This window comes from Panthera pardus, unplaced genomic scaffold (genome assembly GCF_024362965.1).
Source record: "Panthera pardus isolate Hobbes unplaced genomic scaffold, ASM2436296v1 HiC_scaffold_24, whole genome shotgun sequence".
Taxonomy (NCBI): Eukaryota; Metazoa; Chordata; class Mammalia; order Carnivora; family Felidae; genus Panthera; species Panthera pardus.
Window position 1 is genome coordinate 41,031,372 of NW_026526810.1, and position 22,165 is coordinate 41,053,536.

The window sequence follows — 22,165 nt, forward strand, 5'->3', positions numbered from 1 at the left end:
ATTGAAAAGCTAACTTCAAAAATTTTAGAATGAAATATGTCTTTAAAACTAGATAGGGGGCACTTGGGTGGCTCAGTCAGTTAAGCATCCAGCTCTTTCATGATCTCGCAGTTTGTGAGATCGAGCGTGAGATTAAGCCTCACATCAGGCTCTACACTGCCAGTGTGAAGCCTGCTTTGGGATTCTCTCTTCCTCTCTCTCTGCCCTTCCCCTGCTCATATGTGCACATGAGCAAGCGCTCTAAATAAATAAATAAATAAATAAATAAACATTAAAAAAAAACTTTAGGTAGGATGTCTTAAGATAAAAAACATAATCATAAAGGAAAAAAATTGATAAATTTGACTAAATCAAAAATTTTAACTTTAGTAAGATGTCATTAAAATGCATCATTAACAAAGTTAAGTATATGTAAAAGAGAATTAGTGTCCAGAATGTATAAAGAACTACAACAATTTAATAAGAAATAGTCAACTCCCTTAAAAATGGGCAAAGAATATGAACCAGCAATTTACAGAGGAAAGAACCTATATGGCCAGTAAGCAGGTGACAAGGTACACAGTATTGCTAGAAATTGGGAAATGATAAATTTTAAAAATTTATATTCCTTAGAATAAGTATTTAATATATGTATTATATGTCATGTATAAATGGCATTTATTTGTGCAATTTAATAGGAAAATAGGGATTATCATATACTGCTGATGGAAATATAAATGAATATTACTGCTTGGGAGAAGAATTTGGTAATATATAATAAAACTGAATAGATACATCCATGAGACCCAGAAAATTAACTTCTGAATTTATAACTGAGAGGTTTTCACATGTGTACACAAGGAGACATGTACAAAGTTTATTGCAACATTGTAGAAAAACTGGAAAGTACATAACTGGCTTTCAGTAAATGTGAAATGGATGAATAAATTTGATATATTCATCCACTGGAATACTTTTCAGACATTATAAAAAATGAATGCATTTCATCAAACTGTAGATCTCAAAATAATGTTGAATGAAAAAAGATAGTTGCAGAATATATATGTGTGTGTGTGTGTGTGTGTGTGTGTGTATAATGTAAGGGCATTTATATAAACATGTAAAAGCTTCTTGGAACAACAGTGTATGTTGCTTGTAGATATTTGTGTATCTCATACAAATACTGAAATATCAACTGGGAAAGTTACACATCAGATTAATAAGTTGTCTTTGGGAAAGTAGTGAGGTATGATATGAGACTGGACAGAAGATCAAAGGGGACTAAAAATCTATATCCTTCTATTATGCTTGTGTTAAGTATGAGATAAAAAATCATCAAAAGGCTAGGTCAGGTGATTGCCAAGGTTCATATCTAGCTTAGAAGCACTTTCACTTTACTTTTCAAGTTTATTCTTTGAAAGGCTATCTTTTATACATAATTTTTAGCGATTTACCAAATTGTTTGTGATAAGAAGACATAGTCATCCTCTTCAGATATCCTGTAGAGCAGGTTTCTGATAGAAGAGGAGTATATCTAGAGTGATGCTTTAAAAATGAACACATTTTCAATTTTATATTAATTTCTCTACAAACCCTTTTTTAAGTGATCCGTCTTTCCAAAGAGTTTTCTTCATATGGGGGACTGAATGTTTTTGTCATTTATTCATTTAACAGATTTTATTGAACACCTAACATGTGCCAGATTATAATACCCCAGGGAGCAAAACAGATAAAGCCTGCTTTCATGGAGTTAAATTCTAGTCAAGGAAGATAGCCGGTGACAAACTAATAAAAATATAAAATGACTGGTGGTAAGTGCAATAATGAAAAGTGAAACAGAGCAAGGAGGAGAGTGATGGAGAATATTTTATCTGGGAAACTCAGGGAAGAACTATCTGTAAATGATAACATCTAGCAAAGTTATGAAAAAAATGAACAGATAGCCATATGGGAGAAAAGTCTTAGAAGCTGACAGAAAACGCCAGTACAAAGGCCCTGCACCAGCCTTGAGAAAATAGCACCGAGGATAGTGTGGCAGGAGCTGAATGAATGAGGAACAGAGGAATAATAGGAGATGAGATTAGAAAGCTAGCTGAAGGCTGGGTCATCCGGGGCTTTGTTGGCCATGATCAAGACTGGAGGGAAGGACTAATGTGGTTTGGACAAAGAATGACTCTGGCCATTTTGTTGACAATAGCCCACAGAGTTGTTGGGGCAAGGAGGGGGAGGTGTTAAGGAAAGAAGGAGGGAGACCGTTTAGGTTACGGTAACACTTTAGACAGGAAATGTTGGGGGTTTAGAAGAATGTGGTGAACAGTGTTTGGATTCTTTATTTTTTAGGAGCAATTCTTAATCTGTGGATTACTCTCTTATCTCAGGGAAATTGTGGGAGTTACTAAGAAGAGAAAAAAAAAATAGCACACTTTAGCTGCTAATGTGTTATAAACTATACAAATCCCAAAAGATTTAAAAACCTCTAAAAAGTCTTCCGTGGGATTGTGGGAAGGGGATTTCATTTCCTCTTAAGTGGAGGTATCATTTGCTTTTCTTGTTCTTTTTAGTCATTCTGATTTTTGCAACTGAACTAAATTAAGTCATACTTTGTTCTTTAAAACGTGAAATTTGAAATCTCAATACAAATGAAAAATTTTGAGGTTATTGATTGCATTGACTGTAATGAAATTTAAATGTTGATTTTTTTACTCTATAGATTATAGCTGTATAAAGAGGCAAATAACCATTTTTTTACATTTATTTGACTAGAATCTTTTATGAGAGATAATTTTGTTTATAACATCTTTTAAGATATAAACTATCTCTGAACTTTATATGTGATTTCATTGCATTTGAACTTTAATGTGTTATAACAAAATTCAGATGACAGTTAAATTATTTTATACTGACTTCATTTGTATTCCATATTAATAATTCACTTATTCAGTGGCTCAGTTAAATTGATGTATAGTGCCTTTATTTGGATTATTTATTTCTTTTTTTAATTTGATTTTTTTAATGGATTATTTATTGCTAAATACATTATCCCCTTCCAATTTATTACCATAGTAGTTAATCTTTATTACTACTTTTATGTCTACGGATTCCTTTCCCTAGGCTGTGTGCCTGTGCATGAGCGAGCGTACATATGTGTGAATGGGAGGGAGAAGAGGACAAGAGAATCTACTTTATAACAAGTCTTTAGAAATACAGATAATATTACACCATTATGGCTTTTAAATGCCAAACAAGTCATTTTCCAGAGTGGCAGGCATTGAATAAAAATCATAATTCATTATAAACTCTCTGTCCTATTTCTATGTATAATAATACATATCTGCATTTTAGTATGTCTCTAAAAACTTAATTGTTTATTCAAAACATCTGTTAGAATGATACATTGTAACAGTAATAGGTTGACTGTAGCAGTGAACTCAAGATATTTTGATCATGCTTTAGGGCTGAATTTAGTACAGTGAATGGGAAATAGATGTATGTTATGCTTTGTGAAAGATGCAGTTTTAGGGTATTATGCCTAATGTTAAAAAAGAGTTTTACTATTTCAAATATTTAATAAATTTATCATTTTTATTAACCTAACTTTCTTTTTCTTTTAGCAAAACTGTACAATCTAAAGTGGACTGCATTTTGGTAAGTAAAATAACTAATATTAAAGTTCTTTTGTAATAGCCTTTTCCACTATATCAAATATATTATTCTTGAGTAAATATTTATTTTAAACATAACTCAATTTTAGCAAATAAAATTTGACATTCAATTACAACCCTATTGGTGAACTGGCTACAAGCTATGTAGATACTTTCCTATATCTCATCAATAATGAAATCACAACCTGAGGCTGTTGCGTGTTTTTGAAGCTTACTGGCTTTTGCTTAAGATGTTTGATGGTTTAGTTTTGTTGATAGCATGCATATTTTTCCTATTTAGGTTGCTAGACATTAGGAATTAAAGCCAAGATAATAGTTCTAATTTATGTTGCAGTTAATAGAACTCTTAAAAATGAATTTAAATGAGAGCCTTTTTAAATGCTTCATGGATTAATTTTTGTTGGTATACTTTTCATGTTTGGTTTGATGGCCTTCAGGAATTAAAACCACAACAATAGTTTAAATTAAGATTGTATTTGTAGTTCGTTAGCTCCTCTCTTGAACATGTGAGGGTAGGACATGAAGCTACTGGGGCTACTGGAATAGTACTGATGTCTTTAATGAAATCTCTGCTAATGGAATACTCCCTAGGCTCTAAAATGCTCAGTGACTCTGCACTGTTAGATTTCCCCAGTGTTCTTGTAGTTAGTCCTCTTCCTAGTTTTTTGTGACATCAGAACTTTCTTATTCAGGTTTCCATGTTCCTTATAAGCTAATTTGTTTGTGGGAAAGGGAGGATCTTTACTGTCTGGTGCTGAAATAGTATGTAATATGTTATTAGCTTATGAAATTATTATGACCTTATGATATTATTAGCTTATTAGCTTCTAGGTAGGTGAATAAATGGGAAGAGTTCATAGGAGAGGTGGTAATTTGATCAGTTCTCCTGTGCTTTTCTAACCTAATAGTTGAGATTAAGTACTTCATGGAGATGTTTTTCCTTGTTTCTTTCACTTACCCTTTCTTCTTCTTTTTTTCTTTATTGGCCTCACAATAACCCTCTGAAGTAGGTAATCTTGTTACCTTCCTTTTATAAATGAAGAAACATGCTGTTCGCTTCGGAAAAATAATTAAACACCTTCTGTCTAGCAACGCTAGCTAGATACATGGGATTCAGAATAAAAAGGACGTATTCCCTTGCTCTCAAGAATTCACTGTTGATCACAGTGTCATATTCAAGAGTGCTGTTAAGACCTAGGAAGATAGTAATTTGGGATGGAGGGATGACTTTGCACCCAATCCACAGAGGATTTCCTATCTGCCCCAACCCTCAAGAGTTTCATTGTTTATCACTCAGTAGTTATGGCATACTGCTTTCTTTTCAGTACCTGAGATAGTGTTGGAGGATTATTCAGCTTTTGAAGAAGACTGGTAGAATTTGTAAGATATGACATTTATAAAATACTAAATGAGAAAAAGGCTTTTAAAAAATCTTTCAAGAGTTCAAAATTGTTTATATGTTAGCATAAGGTTTAAAGTTATGTATATTTGATGAACAAGATAGTAAGATCTCTGTCCTCATGAACCTTATAATTTATTGAGTGAGGTATATATTAGATGAAGTCAAATAAATGAACATTATAACTTCAGATAATGATAAATGCTATTTATCATTACAAAATTTTTGTAAAGCAAAAAGAGGCAAGTCATGGGGGTAGGGTAAATTTAGATTGGATGATCTGAGGAAATGGCATTTGAGAGGAGAATCCAGCCTTGTGTGATGATTTGCCTGTGACACTTACTAGGCAGAGGGAATAATAAGTACAAAGATTCTGAAGCAGGAAGGAGTTGGGGACATTTACAGAATACAAAGTGCAGTGATCTGGAACTTATAGAGAGAGGAGAGAATGATAAGAGAAAAGTTCAGGTAGGGAGAAGTTTTTTTCATAGGGTATATTTGGCCATGGCAAATAGTATGGATTTCATTCTCAGTACATAGAGAACCAATTAAAGGGTTTCAAGTAGGAGAATAGTATGAAATGAAAATTCAAGGCTCTTGCTCCCATGATGGCAGTGGAAGATGGAAAAAAAGTATATGGATTCAAGGCTTATTTTGTATATAAAGCTAATAGACCTTGCTTGCTTATGCACTGAATGTGCAGAGAGAAACAAAGAGGAATCAAGGATAATTTCTTTCAGTCTAAAAGATTTCGTTTAATATTTCTGGTAAGGCATGTTTGCTTTTAATGAATTTTCTTGGTTTTTCTCTGTGAATGTCTTTATTTGCCTTTGGTTATAAAGGATAGTTTTGCTGGAAACATAATTCTTTATCAACAGGTTTTATTCTTCCATCACTTTGAATATGTCATTCTGCTGCCCTTAGCCTTTGTTGTTTCTGATGAGTAGTGAGTAATTTATCATGTTGTTTTCATGTGCATGATGAGTTTTTTTTCTCTGGTCCATACCAAGATTTATTGAAATTCATTCACTTGCTTGTTTGCTCACCCATTTACTCTAGCTTTCAACACTTTTTGTGTTACATGTGTATGTACGGATCACTTTGTGTTTATCTAGCTTGAGATTTGATGGATTCACATCTATAGATTATTCTGATTGGGGAAGTTCTCAGCCATTATTTCTTCAAATATTTTTCTGTTCCTTGAATTCCCCTCTCCTTCCAAAGCTTCCATTACATGTATGTTGAAATGATTAATGTTATCCTTTCAGTCTCCGAAGCTTTATTCATTTTTCTGATTGTCTTTCTCAGTGTTCTAGTTTCTCTGTCTTTATTACAATTCTCTTTATTTGAATCATTGTCATCATGTTTTCCTGTGTATATTTAAACACAGCACCCTTATCCTGGCAGTACTACTGTCCGGATCATATGGGATAGGTCATGGGAGTAGACCAGGCAAGAATGACACAGACTTTCAACAATTAGTACCTAAAGTTCAGTTTTTAATGACAAAACATTTCTTAACATGTTGTTTGCCATTAGTGCCCAAAGCCCTAAAATTGTTCTTCTTGACAGTTTATATCATTATATAGTTATTTTAAGGGGAGGATTTGCTGACCTCATTTTCTAGATTCCCCAGCCTTCTCACAAAGATTTTATATGTTTTCTTGTAAAATTTTATTATTTTAGCTTTTTCTATTAGGTCTTTTTCTGTTAACCATTGTGATTTAAATTTGTGTTTTGTATGAGGTGAACTGCAGTCTTTATCTTTTACCATATGTATGGATATCCAGTTGTTCCAGCGCCATTTATTGAAAAGTCCACCCTTTCCCAGTCACCTCCTATGTCAAAAATAATCATGTGTGTGTCCTTTTCTATCCTCTTTTTTCCCATCCATTGCTTTATCTTTCCTTATGACGTCACTACACTGTCTTTTATGTGGTAGCTTTGTAGAAAGGCTTGATATCAGGTAATATAATGGTTGACATTGATTTTAGCATTTCCATGGAAATTTAGAATAGATTTGTCAATTTCTTTCTTTTTTTTTGTTTGTTTTTAATTTATTCATTTTTGAGAGACAGAGAGAGACAGAGCACAAGCAGGGGAGGGGCCGAGAGAGAGGGAGACAGAGATTCTGAAGCAGGTTCCAGGCTCCCTGCTCTCAGTACAGAGCCCAATATGGGGCTCTAACTCAAGAACCATGAGATCATGACCTGAGCTGAAGTCAGATGCAAAAAAAAAGGAAAAAACATAAGTCGACTGGGATTTTTGATTGGGATTACAGTGAATTTATAGATCAATTTGGGGTCAGTTGACATCTTAACAACAAGTCTTTTAATCCTTGAGCATGGTATATCTTTATATTAGTTGGTTCTTCTATAATTTTTCTCAACAGTGTTTCGTAGTTTTCTATGTATAGGGTTTATATTATTTATGCTTAACTTAGACCTAAATATTTTAATACTTTGGATGCTATCATGAATGGTATTTAAAAATGTTTGTTATATAATATTTTATTGCTAATATTTGTGTAGACCTTGTAGTCTGAAAACATACTAAGTTTATATATTATATTCAGAGGCTTATGTGGAGAATCCTTTGGATTTTCTACCTACTTAATCAAATTGTCCATAAATAAAGACATTTCATTCATATTATTTTTTTAAATGTTTATATATATTTTTTTAATTTTTTTTTTTTAACGTTTATTTATTTTTGAGACAGAGAGAGACAGAGCATGAACGGGGGAGGGGCAGAGAGAGAGGGAGACACAGAACTGGAAGCAGGCTCCAGTCTCTGAGCCATCAGCCCAGAGCCTGACACGGGGCTTGAACTCACGGAACGTGAGATCGTGACCTGAGCTGAAGTCGGACGCTTAACCGACTGAGCCACCCAGGTGCCCCTAAATGTTTATATATTTTTGAGAGAGAGAGAGACAGAGTGCATGTGGGGAAGGAGCACATATAGAAGGAGACACAGAATCCCAAGCAGGCTCCAGGCTCCAAGCTGTCAGCACAGAGCCCAATGCCAGGCTTGAACTCATAGACCGTGAGATCATGACCTGAGCCAAAGCCGGACGCTTAACTGACTCAGCCACCCAGGCACCTCAGGATGTTTCATTTTAAACATCTATTTATTTTTATTCACCTTATTGCTCTGCTAGGACCTCCAGGACAACATTAAATAGACATGGTGAGAGTAAATTCCCTTTCCTTGTTCCTAGTTTTAGAAGAAAACCACTCATTCATTCACTTTACAATATGATGTTAATACTACTTTTTTTCATGGATGCTCTTTTCAAGCTGAGAATGTTCCCTTCTGTTCCTGTTTTTCTAAGAGTTTTTTTTTTTTTTATCAAATGCATGTTTTATTTTATCAAATGCTTTTTCCGCACTCATCAAAATAATCACAAGATAATTCTCCTTTCTTTATTCTGTTAACATGGTGAATTACACTGATTGATTTTCCCAAGTGAAACCAATCCTTGCATTTCTGTGATAAACTCTACATGATACTCTGTACTTCATGTGTTGCATTATACTTTTATATATTACTACATCAGATTTGCCATTTTGTTAAAGAGTACTGTCTGTATTAATTAGGGCTTTGGAAATACTATTTTCTTGTAAAATCTTTTTCTGTTTTTGGTATCTGGGTAATGTTGACTTCATATAATGAGTTTGGAAATGCTGTTCTCCATTTTCGGAAGCAATCTATTTAAAATTATTATTTCTTTAAGTGTTTCATAGATTTTACTAATAAAACTGTGGGAAAGGTATTAGTTACAAACTTAGTTTCTTTTATTATTATAGGGCTATTCTTCTGTTTATTCTTGATACAGTTTTAGTATTTTAGTCTTTGAAGGAATTTGTTCATTTCTACTATATTACTGAATTGTTCATGTAGTGTTGCTTATAATGTTCCCTTATTATCCTTTATTGTCTGTAGAATCTGTAGCAGTTATCTCTGATTCCTGATAAGGGCGCTTTATATCTTCTTTTTTTCTGGATCAGTTTAGGTAGAGGTTTAATAATTTTATTGGTCTTTTCACATGAATTGAGTTTTGGCTTTATTGATTTTTCTTTTTGTCAGTTTTCTATTTTGTTTCTCTTCTAGTAAGTATTATTTCTTTCTTTCTGCTTAACCTCTGTTTTAAATTATTCCTATTTTTCTAGCTCCTTAATATGGAAACTTGAAACATTTTTTCTTTTCTGTTGTAAGCTAAAGTGCTGTAAATTGTCCTGTAAGCACTGGTTTAGCTGTATCCCATATTATGTTATGTTTTCATTATCAATTTTTTTTATATTTCCATTCTCATTTATTCTTATACCCATGGGACACTTAGATATATCTTGATCAGTTCCTAGATAATTGAGTATTTATCAACACTTTTTTGTTATATATCTTAGTGGATAAATTCAGATGATTCGTTCCACAATCCAAAAATATTCATATAAAAATGATTACAGTAGTGTAATATAATATAAAGTAATAAAGAAAATACAAAATATAAAGAAAAATAAGCAAATTAACCTGTAGTTAACTTTGAAACCTTTGTGGCTGGTGTGAAGGAGACAAGAGAGAGGAGGGTTATTGTGTAGGATAGCTTTCACTATCAGTAACAGAATCACTGCCATCTTTTGGCTCAATGGAATCTTTTTCTTTTTGTACAACTTTAACAAGGAACCTATCCAATGACCTACAATGAAGCAAAGCATTCCTAAGGTTACTCTTGTGTGGAAAAGCAAAGGACTGTCCATAGGTGCTTTGACATGACAAAAAATACACTAGTGCCAATTGGGGGCACCTTGCAGTGTTCTGAAAAATTACTGACCGGCAAACACCGCAGCCTGAGACCAAGCATCCGAGCATGGGAGACAATCACCCACAATCCCACAGCGAGTGAGAGAGAAAGAGAGAGCCATCCGCTCAGTTGTGATCATGTGACATTGGGCATCATGTAGTACTCGTATTGCAAGACATCACTTGTTTATGAAGTTAAAATTTATTAGAAATGTTTGCTCATTTTGCAGAACACTCGCAGAACAAGTTACTCGCAATCCAAAGTTTCACTGTGTATTCAACTGTCATTGGATGGAATGTTCTTAATCTAACACTTAGGTCCAGTTGGTTGTTTTTTTTTCAAGATATAGGGATCCTTTTCTTCCCCCCTTATTTCTGTTACAGAGAGGGATACTAAAATGTCTCTCTTGTGATGGTTAGTATTTTTTTCTCTGTGATCCTGGCAGATTTTGCTTCATGTATTGAAGCTATTATTGGACATAAATATGTAGAAGTATTATGTCTTCTTTGTAAATTGGTTCTTTTATTATTATGATGTTTCCATTTTTATCTCTGATAATATTTTTGCTTTGAAGTCTGCTTTGTCTGCATAATCTTCCCCTCTTATAATTGGTGTTTGCTTGTAAGACATACCTTTTTCGACCCTTTCTTTACTCTTAAGCATTATAGGTCTTTATGGTCAAAGTGTGTTGTTGCTGTTGATGACATCATATACTTGTATCATTCTTACCCAGTCTGACAAGCTTTATCTTGTTACTGCTTACTTGTATGGTTGAGTGTACACATAAGATTTTGCATTTATTTTCTTGTAGGTCTACTGTTAGTTCTCCTAGTTTTAGTTTATCTGAAAACAAAATCCTTTAATTGCCCTTCATTTCAAAGGACACTTCTTTGAATAAAGAATTCTAGTATTTCTTTCATCATTTTAGCAGTGGTGATTCACTGTCTTCTGGCTTGCACAGTTTCCATTGGGAAGTTTGTAGTTATTCTTGTTTCCCTGTATGTAATACATTCTTTTTTATTCTCCTTTAATATCTTGTAAGATTGTTTATTAGTGGTTTTCAGCGGTGCTATTATAATAGCCTTAGTATGATTTTCTCTGTTTTTGTCTTGCTTTTTGTTCATTGAGCTCCTCAAATGTGTGAGTTTATATTTTTCACCAATTTTCAAAAAAATTCCTAGCCATTGAAATATTCTTCATTGCCCCTTCCATCCTGGAACTCAAAATAGGTCACAAAGGCTATGCTTAGTTTTTTTTTTTTTTTCTCTTTTTGCTTCATTTTGGATAGGTTATATTTCTTTATTATCACATTCACTAATATTTTCTGCTGATGTGTCTAATCTGCTTTAAATCCCATTGAGTGAATTATTATCTGTTTTAGATCTTGAATTTTTCAGGTCTAGAAATTCTACTTGGGTATTTTGTTTTGTTTTATTGTCCATTTCTCTTCTTATTAAACCCTTGGGCATATTTATAATACTTTCTTTTAAGTCCTTGTTTGCTAATTATACTATCTCTAAGTCTGTTTTATTTACTGATTTTTTGTTTATTGCAGTTAATGGGTCATGTTTTCTTCTTTGCGTATCTAATTATTTTTAATTTAGTATTTATTTGTTTGTTTATAGTGTGTGGGTTTTGTTCTCTTCCTTTAAAGTGTATTAAAGCTTTCTTTGGCCAGGAACTAAATTACTTGTAGGATAGTTTGATCCTTTGCTGTGTTTAAGCTTTGTTGGGGCAAATCTATAATGGCATTTATGTTAGAATTTAGCTTTTATACTAAAATATAATTTCTGGTGTCTATACTGTATTCCTTGGGTGTTCACTGAGATCTCTCAATTCTGTCTAATCAGAATTTGAACATGTCATAGACAAATACAGTTCCCTGGTGATTCTGTACCCAGCTTCATGGAGTTTTTCTGTACTCATACAGTTTAATATTCAGCAGTAGATTCCAAATCTACATGATTTGTGTAGATTTTGAAGTGATTTCGTATCTTCCTTTTGGTAGTTTGCTTTCTCAAATAGTGATCTGTGTCACTTTAGTGTATCAGTACTTGGCCATGTTCTGCTTGATTTGCCCCTCCTTGTACCATTTCACAAGTTGCCTTCAGATGGAATTATCTTATTTGTGTCTTTTCTCTCAGATGTAACAGTTCTATGCTAAAACAGTTGTTGGGTATGTTTTGTTTAGGTTTTTAGTTGGTGAAGCTGGGAAAGGTGCTCCGGTGTCAGGTACTCCTGTGTGGCCACATTCATAAGTCCATTAATAGATATTTTAAAGATTCAGTAAAATGTACAGGTCCCTTCAACCCCCTTCATTTCCTAGTGAGCTGTCATCTACTCTTCTCCACAAAAACTGTTTCAAACTTTTAAACTAAAGTTCCCAAACTCATTTCTTCTCTTACTGTCAGCAGATGATCTCACCTCCTACTTTTCTGAGAAAATAAGAAGACACAGTGAAGGTATTCCACAAAATTAACACTGTTTCTTATCCCCAACTCACTAGTTGCTCACTTCTGTACCTATTGTATCCCTTCTCTTTTCTCCTAATAGTAGAACTATCTTTCTGCCTTTCTGAAAGTTGATCTCTGTCTAGGCTCTGATCCCATACCTTCCTATCTCAGAATTCCTTTATTCTCTTCTCCTGGTTTTTTTTTTTTCTTTCTCATTTTCAACTAGCCTTTTTCTGTTAAAAGTTAAATGGTTAATCTTTTCTCATCTATTAAAAAAAATCCTTCTTGAAATTCACAACCGTTCTCTAGCTACCATGTCTTCCTTCTTTCTTTTGAAACCCATTCTCATGCCTCACCCATTCTTCAACTCCAGCAACAAGTCTTCCAGTAACCACTTCTCTGACACCTGTGTTTACCAAGAAGACCATGAATGGTCGGTCTCTTATTGCTAAATATAATGGTCTCAGTCCCTAATTTCACCACCCTTTTTCACTTGACTGTTGATCATTCCCTAACCTTCCTCATTTAGTACGTTCCTATTCTTTTCATTCCTTAGATACCACACTATCTTGGTTTTCCTGCTACATCTTAGGCTGTTCCTCTCCAGTTTCCTTCAAGAGCCTCTAGTACATGTCTACCTGAATTGTCTGCATTCTGTCTGTATTTGCCCATGATGATTTCATCTACTTTGATGGTTTCAATTAATGTCAGTATGGTGATGTCTGCTAATTATACATCCCCACCTTAAGGTCTAGATTTCATCTATCCATCAAGTTTACCAGAATGTCCCATAGTTACTTCAAACTCCTCTTTTCCAGAACCAATCTCATTGTATCATACCCCAATTCTGAACCTACCTGTATTAGTTTCTTATTGCTGCTACGACAAATTACCATAAACTTAGTGGCATAAAACAAAACAAATTTATTACAGTTCTGTAGGTTAGCAGTCTGACACGCCTCACTAGGATAAAATGAAAGTAGCATCAGGGCTGTGTTCCTTTTGAAAGCTGTAGGGGAGAATCTGTTTCCTTGCCTTTTTTAGCTTTTAATGGCTGTGTCTTCAAAGCCAGTAGTGGCTGCTCAAGTCTGTCTTACACTGCATTACTTTGACACTTCTCTTTTTGTGTGTTCAGAGTTCCCTCAGGCTCCCTCTTATCTGAACACTTGTGATTACATTGGGCCTACTGTATAATCCAGGATAATCTCTCCATCTCAAGGTCCTTAATCACATCTACAAAGTCCCTTTTGCCATGGAAGGTAACAGATTTACTGTTTTCCTGGAAAGAGAAGATTAGGACATGAACATTCTTTGTACCATATTGTCTTAGTGGATGTACTCATTCATCCATCCTAAAAACCTGGTAGTCATTCTTCATTCTTATCCTCAGTGTACCTCATATCTGGTCAATCACCAAGTCCTATCAATTCTGCCTCCTTAATTGATCCATTTTTGTCCGTCCCTACTGCTGCTGCATTAATCCAGGTTGCCATACTTGTTAGAAATACTGCAGCTATTTCTCTGCTTCTAGACTCTTCACTTTCATTCTGTCCTCTGCAGCACCATTATAATCAGCTTTATAAAATGTGCATCTGTTATTTTATACCCTTGCTTCACACCTCTCACCAGATCCCCATTATTCTTTGTTAAGTCATGGGAGACCTTTCATACTCACGTCTTACTTCTCTTGTTTAACCTTACCTTTTTTCACTCCCTCCACAGGCTCTCATTAAGGCACAGCGAACAGTTGTGAAATAAGAGAATGTATACTCTCTAGAATAGTGCTGTCCATTAAAACATGGCTAAGGAACACTTAAAATGTGGCTAGTGTGACTGAAGAACTGAATTTTTATTCCATTTAAGTTAATTTCAAGTGAAATAGCTACATGTGACTAGTGGCAACCAGTTTGCATTGTGCAGGCCTGGTTCTCAGGCCTCGTTGTGCAGCAATGGTTCTCAACCAGAGGCATTTTTGCCCCCTATGGGACATTTGACAATATCTAGAGACAGTTTTGATTTTCAACAGAATGTGCGACCAGCATCAAGGAGGTGGAAGACAAGGCTGTTCAAACATTCTACAAAACACTAGACATCACCCTGTAACATACTTATCAGCCCAAAATTGTTAGTAATGTTAAAGTTGAAAAAAACTCTGGTCTAGACCATCTCTTCTTCTTCTTCTTTTTCTTTTTCTTATGTTTTAAGATTCTTAAGTATCACTCCCTCTGGAATACCATCTGTGATTTCTTAGGTCTGAGTTTGATACATCTGTGTCCCATATTATCCTGTGTTTTAATTACCTTTCTTGGTATTATGTAGTCATCTCTATGATAATTATAATAAGCGTTTTTATTTGTTCTTAGCTTCTCAAGTGTAGGAATATATTCATTATAATATGGGCAAAGGCATATGACAATGATCAATGCATATTTGTTAGGTATATGAATGAGCATAAACTAATCAATTATTAAACATTGCAATTTAGAATATAAAGAAAGTTGCCACCTTCATTTTAGGCATTTTAGAGACCTTAAACTTGCTAAGATATTCGAATTTATTTTTTGGAATTACTTCACAGTTTGCCAGTAAGAACAGAAACTTATTTCATTGTTTTGGAGGAAAAGAACATTTTTTCTTTTTCTGACATTTTCCCTTTTTTCTTGTTCTACTCTACTTACATATACCCCTTCCTTTCCTACTCTCCTGTTAGGAGATAACCATCCTGAGCCACCACCGCTCTCCTTTACAGAGTACAGATGGGGAACTAAAACTTTACTGCATAGATGCAGGAAGGACGCAAGCAAATGAAGTGGAACTAACAAGCCAGAAACTAAGGAAACTGTTTACCAGTATAGCAGAATGGCTCAGAGCCGAGGCTATAGAATGAAACAGACATGAGTTTGAATCCTTGCCCCAGCCAATATTACCATTACTGTTTGAATTTGGACAATTTTAACCTAAATCAGTTTTGTAACAAAGGACATAATAACAGTACCTATCACAGAGTTGTTGTGAATATTAAATGAGATAATTAGTATAAATACAGTGCCTGGCACATAATAAGCACACATGGCAGCTTTAGTTGACGGTGTTATATGTGTAAATTGATAATATGGATCTAATTGACTTAAATTACCATAAATTTGTTTTTAGAAGTCTAAACATTAGTTAAAGACACATGTTCATCATCACAGAACATACCGTTTAAAAATGAATGCTGCCCATATGGAAACACTGAGAGGAGAGCATTGAATCCCTGAAACCTCGTGAATGGAAGATGGAAAAGGTTGGGAATCTCCTGGCTAATGCCTTCTGAGAAGCCAGAAGGTGCATATTGTAGAACAGATGCCGGTGTCAACACTCCATACTCTCTCTTCCTCCAGGCCTTTGTAGATGCTATTTCCTCTGCCAGCTGTGCCCTTCTCAGGTTTTTTTTCACTTGGATAACTCCTGCCCCTTCTTTTGGACTCGGTTCAGAAACCTTTTCAGAAAGTTTTGTTCATCTACTAAGAATGAATTCAGCTGCAGATAACAGAAAACCCTATTGGTGGCTTACAGAAATAAGAGTTTGTGTTATCTAACAAGTCCAAAATTAGGCATTCTAGAGTGGTGCAGTAACTCAACAATGCCACCAGAGTCCTAGGTGTTTTGTTTTTTTTGTTTTTTTGTTTTTTTGCTGTGTCATCTTTTGTTCCAGTCACATCATTGATGGCTGCTGCACTTATCTGCCTTTGTCCAAATGGTGAGGCAGGAAGGGAGGAAAGGCAAAAGAGCTTTCTTCTAGAGACGTTCTGTCTTTATTTTAGGATACTTTACTTCCCTTCTGAAAACCCACTTCAGAAACTTCAGACTCCAGAGTAATGTCATTTGGGTACTCCTAGCTGTAAGGGAAACTAGAACATGGAGGATTTTTTTTTTCTAGCCTCTATATGAAAGGAAGACAAAGAAGAAAATGGTTAGCAATTTATGTATATATGTACATATATACTAGTTCAACCTATCTGTATTACCTTCTCATTTAAGAGCCCCTGCTTTCATGCACCCTATAAAACACTCTGTACTCCTCTTAAAGCTCTTACCACATAGTATGCTAATCACCAGATTAATTTGTTTTCTTCTCCAAAAATAAGCTTTGGAAGTAAAGACTATTTCTTATGGTCTTTATATCCCTAGTGCTTAGCACAGTGTCTAGTACATGGAATATATTCAGTAAACATTTGCTGAATGATTATTCACAAACAATAATTATCAAAAAGAATGTATAATATGCATATAATATCCCCAAACAGAGTTTCTTTGTATTTCTTATTGTTTTTGTTGTTAGCGTTTATTGAGTATGTATTACCATATGCCAGATGAGTACTTTACATGTTTTATCACTCTGTCTTCTTAATTTGCCTATGAGGTTAATCTTGTTTTCATCTTCATTTTATAGACAAGGAAGCTCAGACAGGTTAAGTAATTTATCCAAGGTCATAAAACTTGATAATTGGTAGAATTAGGTTTTTAATCTAGGTAATCTGACCCCAGAACCCAGGCTTTTAAAAACTGTGATACACTATATCATTTTTTAAAAATATCTGAAACATGAGTTTGTGAATTTTTTGAAATTCTGTTTCTTATTATAATCAAGAATTATTTCTCAAAATATTAATCAAGAATTATTTTTGAAAATAATTTTCCAACTTTAAATCTGAAATGAAAAAATTAAAATCTGATTTTATTATTTTACTGAATTTTAGTAATCAGTAATTCTAAATGCAATTTAGTTTTTTGCATGCAGGTTGCTTGAATGCGTTTTAAAGAAATAACATTCTCTCTAAAACAAAATAGCTAAAATTATTGTAATTAATTAAATCAATTATAATTGCAAAGACTATACCACTATGAAATCTAGAAGAAGTGAAAAATTTTAAATTGTTATCTATGCTAGTTTTAAAGCCTAGCATTTTGCCTGTTTATCAGTAAAGACAAATGAAAATATTTGTAGTGGTATAATTGTGAATAAAATTTTTTTGTTAATGTTTTAATGCTTTTGCAATTAAAGCATTTGGTTTTTACTTAATTTTAATGATAGCCAATATATCTTAAACTAAATTTCTCATGAGTTATAACACTTTTAGATCTGTAATGTCGTTATACATTTGTAAAGTTGATCCAGTTACATTTTTTTTTTTAATGTTTATTCATTTTTTGAGAGAGAGAGTGCAAGGAGGGTAGGGGCAGAGAGAAAGAGGGAGACACAGAATTCAAAGCAGGCCCCAGGCTCCAAGCTGTCAGTACAAAGCCTGATGTGGGGCTCGAACTCACAAACTGCAAGATAATAACCTGAACTGAAGTTGGAGACTTAACCAACTGAGACACCCAGGCATCCCCCAGTTACATTTTTTATAACCAATTTAATAGTAGAGACTAAATCTTATCCTTGCCATACCTAGTACCGGAAGATTAGCTAGACCCCAGCAGAATTTGAAAGCTGCTCAGTCCATATTGCTTAGTCCTCTTGCCTTAGTTTAGTTAAATGAACTACCTGACAGCTGTAGGAAGGCCTGAAATGTGAGAGAAATAACCATGAGTGTAATTGGTATAGGAAAAGCCTGTTTTGGTTAGAGTCCATCACAGCGAGTTGGAGAATAACAGTTCATGTTTGCCAAAATATGGTCCTTGGAAGAATAGTCCCATAGAATGTTAAAATATTATGCAAAAAGTTTGAAAAGTCAAAAATGTTTCATGAACTTTGGATTAAAAAATATCTTAAAAGCTGTTAATATGGTGTTACATGTCATGAATCTTAAGTACTCAGTGTGTTCTATACGTTTTTCCCCTCATAAGACTTATCATGAAAATGGTTTCCTAGGCCACACTGTTTAGGAAATGATTGGTAAAATCTGTAGAGCAAGTTTCCAGAATAGAGAGAGAGAAATTATTTCCCGTATGTTATCATTCGGAACTACCAGGATATTGAGAACTTCCTACTTACGTTACTGTGTTTTAGGTGTTTGCACCACCAGGAAGCAGTGTTTCCAGCAGTTCTAATGTTCAGGTTCCCTAAATGATTAGTCCTGCTTTGAAATTATTAGAACTAATAATGGTTAAGGGGGCGGGCAGGGGAAAGACTATATGTTTTGGATCCTGTTAGGAAAGGCTAATGTAAATATTAAATAACATTCAGTTTGTCAGGAAATCAGTCGGAAGCACCAAGAAAAATATATGTCTCATGGATTAGGCAGTTCAACAGCAATCCTAGTAAGAATATAAATGTAAGATTAGACAACATTTGCTTACCTTTTTTCTCATTAGTTGGAAAGATAAAGGCTTAAAACCAAGAATAAGGGAGGGTATTTTAAACCATTTGAGTCCATATTTTAAACCTCTCAGGAGGAGTATGCTGCCTGACTTCTAGGGCTCTCTAACGGACTAACTGACCAATATTGCAAAAGGACTCAAAACAAAAAACAAAAAACAAAAAACTGTTTTACAGAACTGTGGTATAAATCCTGGGATAGGGTTTATTCATATGAAAGTTGACCAAAAGAGGACTTTGTAGGATTATCATTAAGAGGGAGAAGTGGTAAGTGACACAGAATTGCCAGAACACTATTCCTTTTAGAGGGTTGGAGAAACCTGAAACTGGGTGACAAATGCCATCATTTAGACCATTCAAGTAGTGAGGCAGGTTCCCTCCAGAGGAGAGCTCTCAGGAGGGTCCTCTTGCAAGGGAGTACAATAGAAAACTTGAAAAAGTGAACTTGTGATGAATCTGTATTAAGTGTGTCCTAGGTTCTGAATATTGATTCATTAATCCTTTAAAGACTGTGTCTCCCACTCCCACTAGAATAGCGTTTGTCCTCCCTAAGGAAATGAACAAAAATTAAAAGACTAAACTATGTTTTAAAAAACTTTATCTCTTGAGACGCCTGGGTGGCTCAGGCAGTTGACTTCGGCTCAGGTCATGATCTCGCAGTTCATGAGTTTGAGCCCCACATTGGGCTCTGTGCTGACAGCTCAGAACCTGGAGCCTGCTTCTGATTCTGTGTCTCCCTCTCTCTCTCTCTGTCTCAAAAATAAATAAACATTAAATAAACATTGCACTCTGTCTCTCTCAAAAATAAATAAACATTAAAAAAATTAAAAAATAAATTAAAAACTTCACCTTTTTAGTGAGCACCAAAGCCTTTAGTGAGCACCAAAGGTTGTTTTCAGGTAAAGCAACCAACTTTCTGGGCACATATGAGTTGTCCATTACAAAATCTAAAACCTAAAAATAGAATCACAAAAAAGGCACCAAATACCCCATCTGAAAAATCCTGTTTAGCATAGTAGTAAGTTCATTAGAACAGGCAAGGAGAAAGCCGAGCAAGAAGTCTGTCTGTGGGAAGTTTGTTCATTTATCAGATATCAGAGATCCCTATGTGGAAGTTCAGCAGTACCTGGATCCTCTCCAGGGTTGTATTTGGAGCACTGCAATAGAGGATATTTCCCTGGCTATTCTAGTATCATTTCATCTTGGCTTATAGCATCTTTTTATTACGGCTTTCTCTGAATCTAAGTACATTCCTGGATTTTAAAACATATGCTAACTCAGATATGGACTGGATGGTAATAACAAGCAGGTCTTTCCAGCAAATCAAGCTTCTTGGTGCTTATGGCCCTGGAAGGAATCAGCACTTAACCCTGTAGACCAGAGGAACTAATCTAGAGAACCACAGGCTAGATCTGTTCCACAGAGGTGTTTTGTTTGGCCCATGTTGACATTTTTTAAATTTCATATTGGTTACCACATTTCAAAATTGGGAGAGTTCACAGAAAAAAAATTGTGTGTTTGGTTTCTCTTGAAAACTCGGGGCACTAAGTCCTTACTTCCATATGACAACAGTTACTAGGTTTCGGTAGCAGTTACCCCTTTCAAACATGATCTGTACTCTCCAGTCTTCTCAGTTCCCATCAGGCTTTTGTTCCTTAGCATAAATACATTTCTTCCCTATAGTCTGTTTTTAATCATTTGCGTTACCTGCCTGGCATTTGAATTTGTGACCTCTGTGTTAGATTCTTTTGGGGCAAGGTTCTTCAGAGAGTCATTCTTTACAGGGTTGAGGGAGCCATAATGATATGTATGAGGACAGACAGAAGACAGCCTCTCTTTTTGTCTCTTAGTAATGTGGGCTCTCTTTACTGTCAGTTCTTGCAACATTACAACAGCTAGTCAATAGAAATCAAAAGTAGGGTAGAACAAAGAATTATGGTGGCTCTTTTGAGAGTCTTTCCCATTGGTTAGCCATTGTGCGAAATATTTTCATGTCTTATTTCCCACTGAAACTTTCCCTGACCACTCTACTTTAAATTGTATCCCTTTCCAAAACTTTTTCTTCATAGCATTTATCATAAACATGTAACATTTGTTTCATTTTTGAATTTTGTTGATTGTCAGGGTGCCTGGGTAGTTCAGTTGGTTAAGCATCCGACTCTTGATTTTGGCTCAGGCTGTGTGTGATCTTGTGGCCTGTGGGTTCGAGTCCTACTTTGGGCTCTGAGCTGTCAGATGCTTGGGTTGCTTTCTCTGCCTCTCTCTCTCTCTCTCTCTCTCTCTCTCTGCCTCTCTCAAAAATGAATAAATAAACTTTAAAAATAAATAAATCAGTTTGGTTGATTGTCTCTCCCTTTGTATTAAAATTTAAGGTCATGCCTAAAGCATAGTAGACACTCAGTGCTGGATGAATGAATGAATGTTCTCATTTAATTTTTAAACTTTTCAAGTCTATCCCATGGTTAATGTCTTTGGTTGGAAGCCAGTTATTTGAGTGTGCCTACTGCTGAAGTGAGTGGGCAGGAACTAAAAGATGTATGCAACATGAGAATGTAGTATATCTGCTCCTTGAGAACCAAACTAATGCTGTTAGAGTGGGACTAAGACAGACGGTACTCTGCTGGACATAATTTTCAATAACTTGCCCAAGGAACAATTTTTAAAGAAGAGGCATATGGGGGTGTCTGGGTGGCTCAGTTGGTTAAGCATCTGACTTCGGTTCAGGTCATGATCTCACGGTTCATGAGTTTGAGCTCCACATTGGGCTCTGTGCTGACAGCACAGAGCGTGAAGCCTGCTTTGGATTCTGTGTCTCCCTCCCTCTCTGCCCCTCTCCTGCTCATGCTCTCTCTCTCTCAAAAATAAACATTTTAAAAAAGAAGAAGAAGAAGAAGAAGAAGAAGAAGAAGAAGAAGAAGAAGAAGAAAAGGAGGTACTTGTCCTCTCCTGCCCTCCAGAGGTGTTTAATACGTCATTGAGGGGGCATGTATGAGGTCAATACAACTGGAAGGCTTCCTTCCTCCTTTCCCTCCTTTACAGGAGAAATCATGCTTTCTGACCCCACATCCTTTCTGTGATGAATGCTAAATGGTGAATGAATGCTAAATGGTGACCAAGGTCAATTTACTAACTCAGACTTGATTGAAACAAAAAACTTTGTTTGCAGTATCTAATTAAAATACATTGTAGCTTGAAAAAGGCTCATTGTTATGGGGTTTATCTTGCGATGTGACCCTAGGGTTACTGTTAGTAAGTAAAGACCTATTTCAGAATCTGACTTTTTCCTTTCAGTCACTTGGTAAAGAAATGGGTAACTTTCAAAAGAAAGCATTTTTGTGTAGAATTTACTGGGGCAGGGTAGAAGACTTAACAAAAGGGCCAGATTTAAATAGCTGGTTTTGTGTTTTGAGTATCATAAAGAAATAATCTGTACAAGGCCAAGCCATTTAGAGGATATTGAACCTTTTATTTTATTTTATTTTTTTACAGTAATCATGAGTTACTTTATCCTCTCTTTGTACGGGAGGACAATATAGTCATAATGTGGTTTTTTGGGTTTTTTTTCCT

The 22,165-nt window shown here is 35.0% G+C and overlaps 1 protein-coding gene across 4 annotated transcripts in view; it reads left to right on the forward strand.

The window, feature by feature from the left end:
- Positions 1 to 22,165, forward strand: part of RFX7 (regulatory factor X7) — a 134,035-nt gene that overhangs the window by 53,558 nt on the left and 58,312 nt on the right. For all 4 annotated transcript variants that reach the window (XM_053889037.1, XM_053889038.1, XM_053889040.1 and 1 more), the window contains one exon: positions 3,591 to 3,624. In XM_053889037.1, the coding sequence (XP_053745012.1) occupies positions 3,591 to 3,624 (34 nt within the window). The remainder of the gene's footprint in view (positions 1 to 3,590; positions 3,625 to 22,165) is intronic.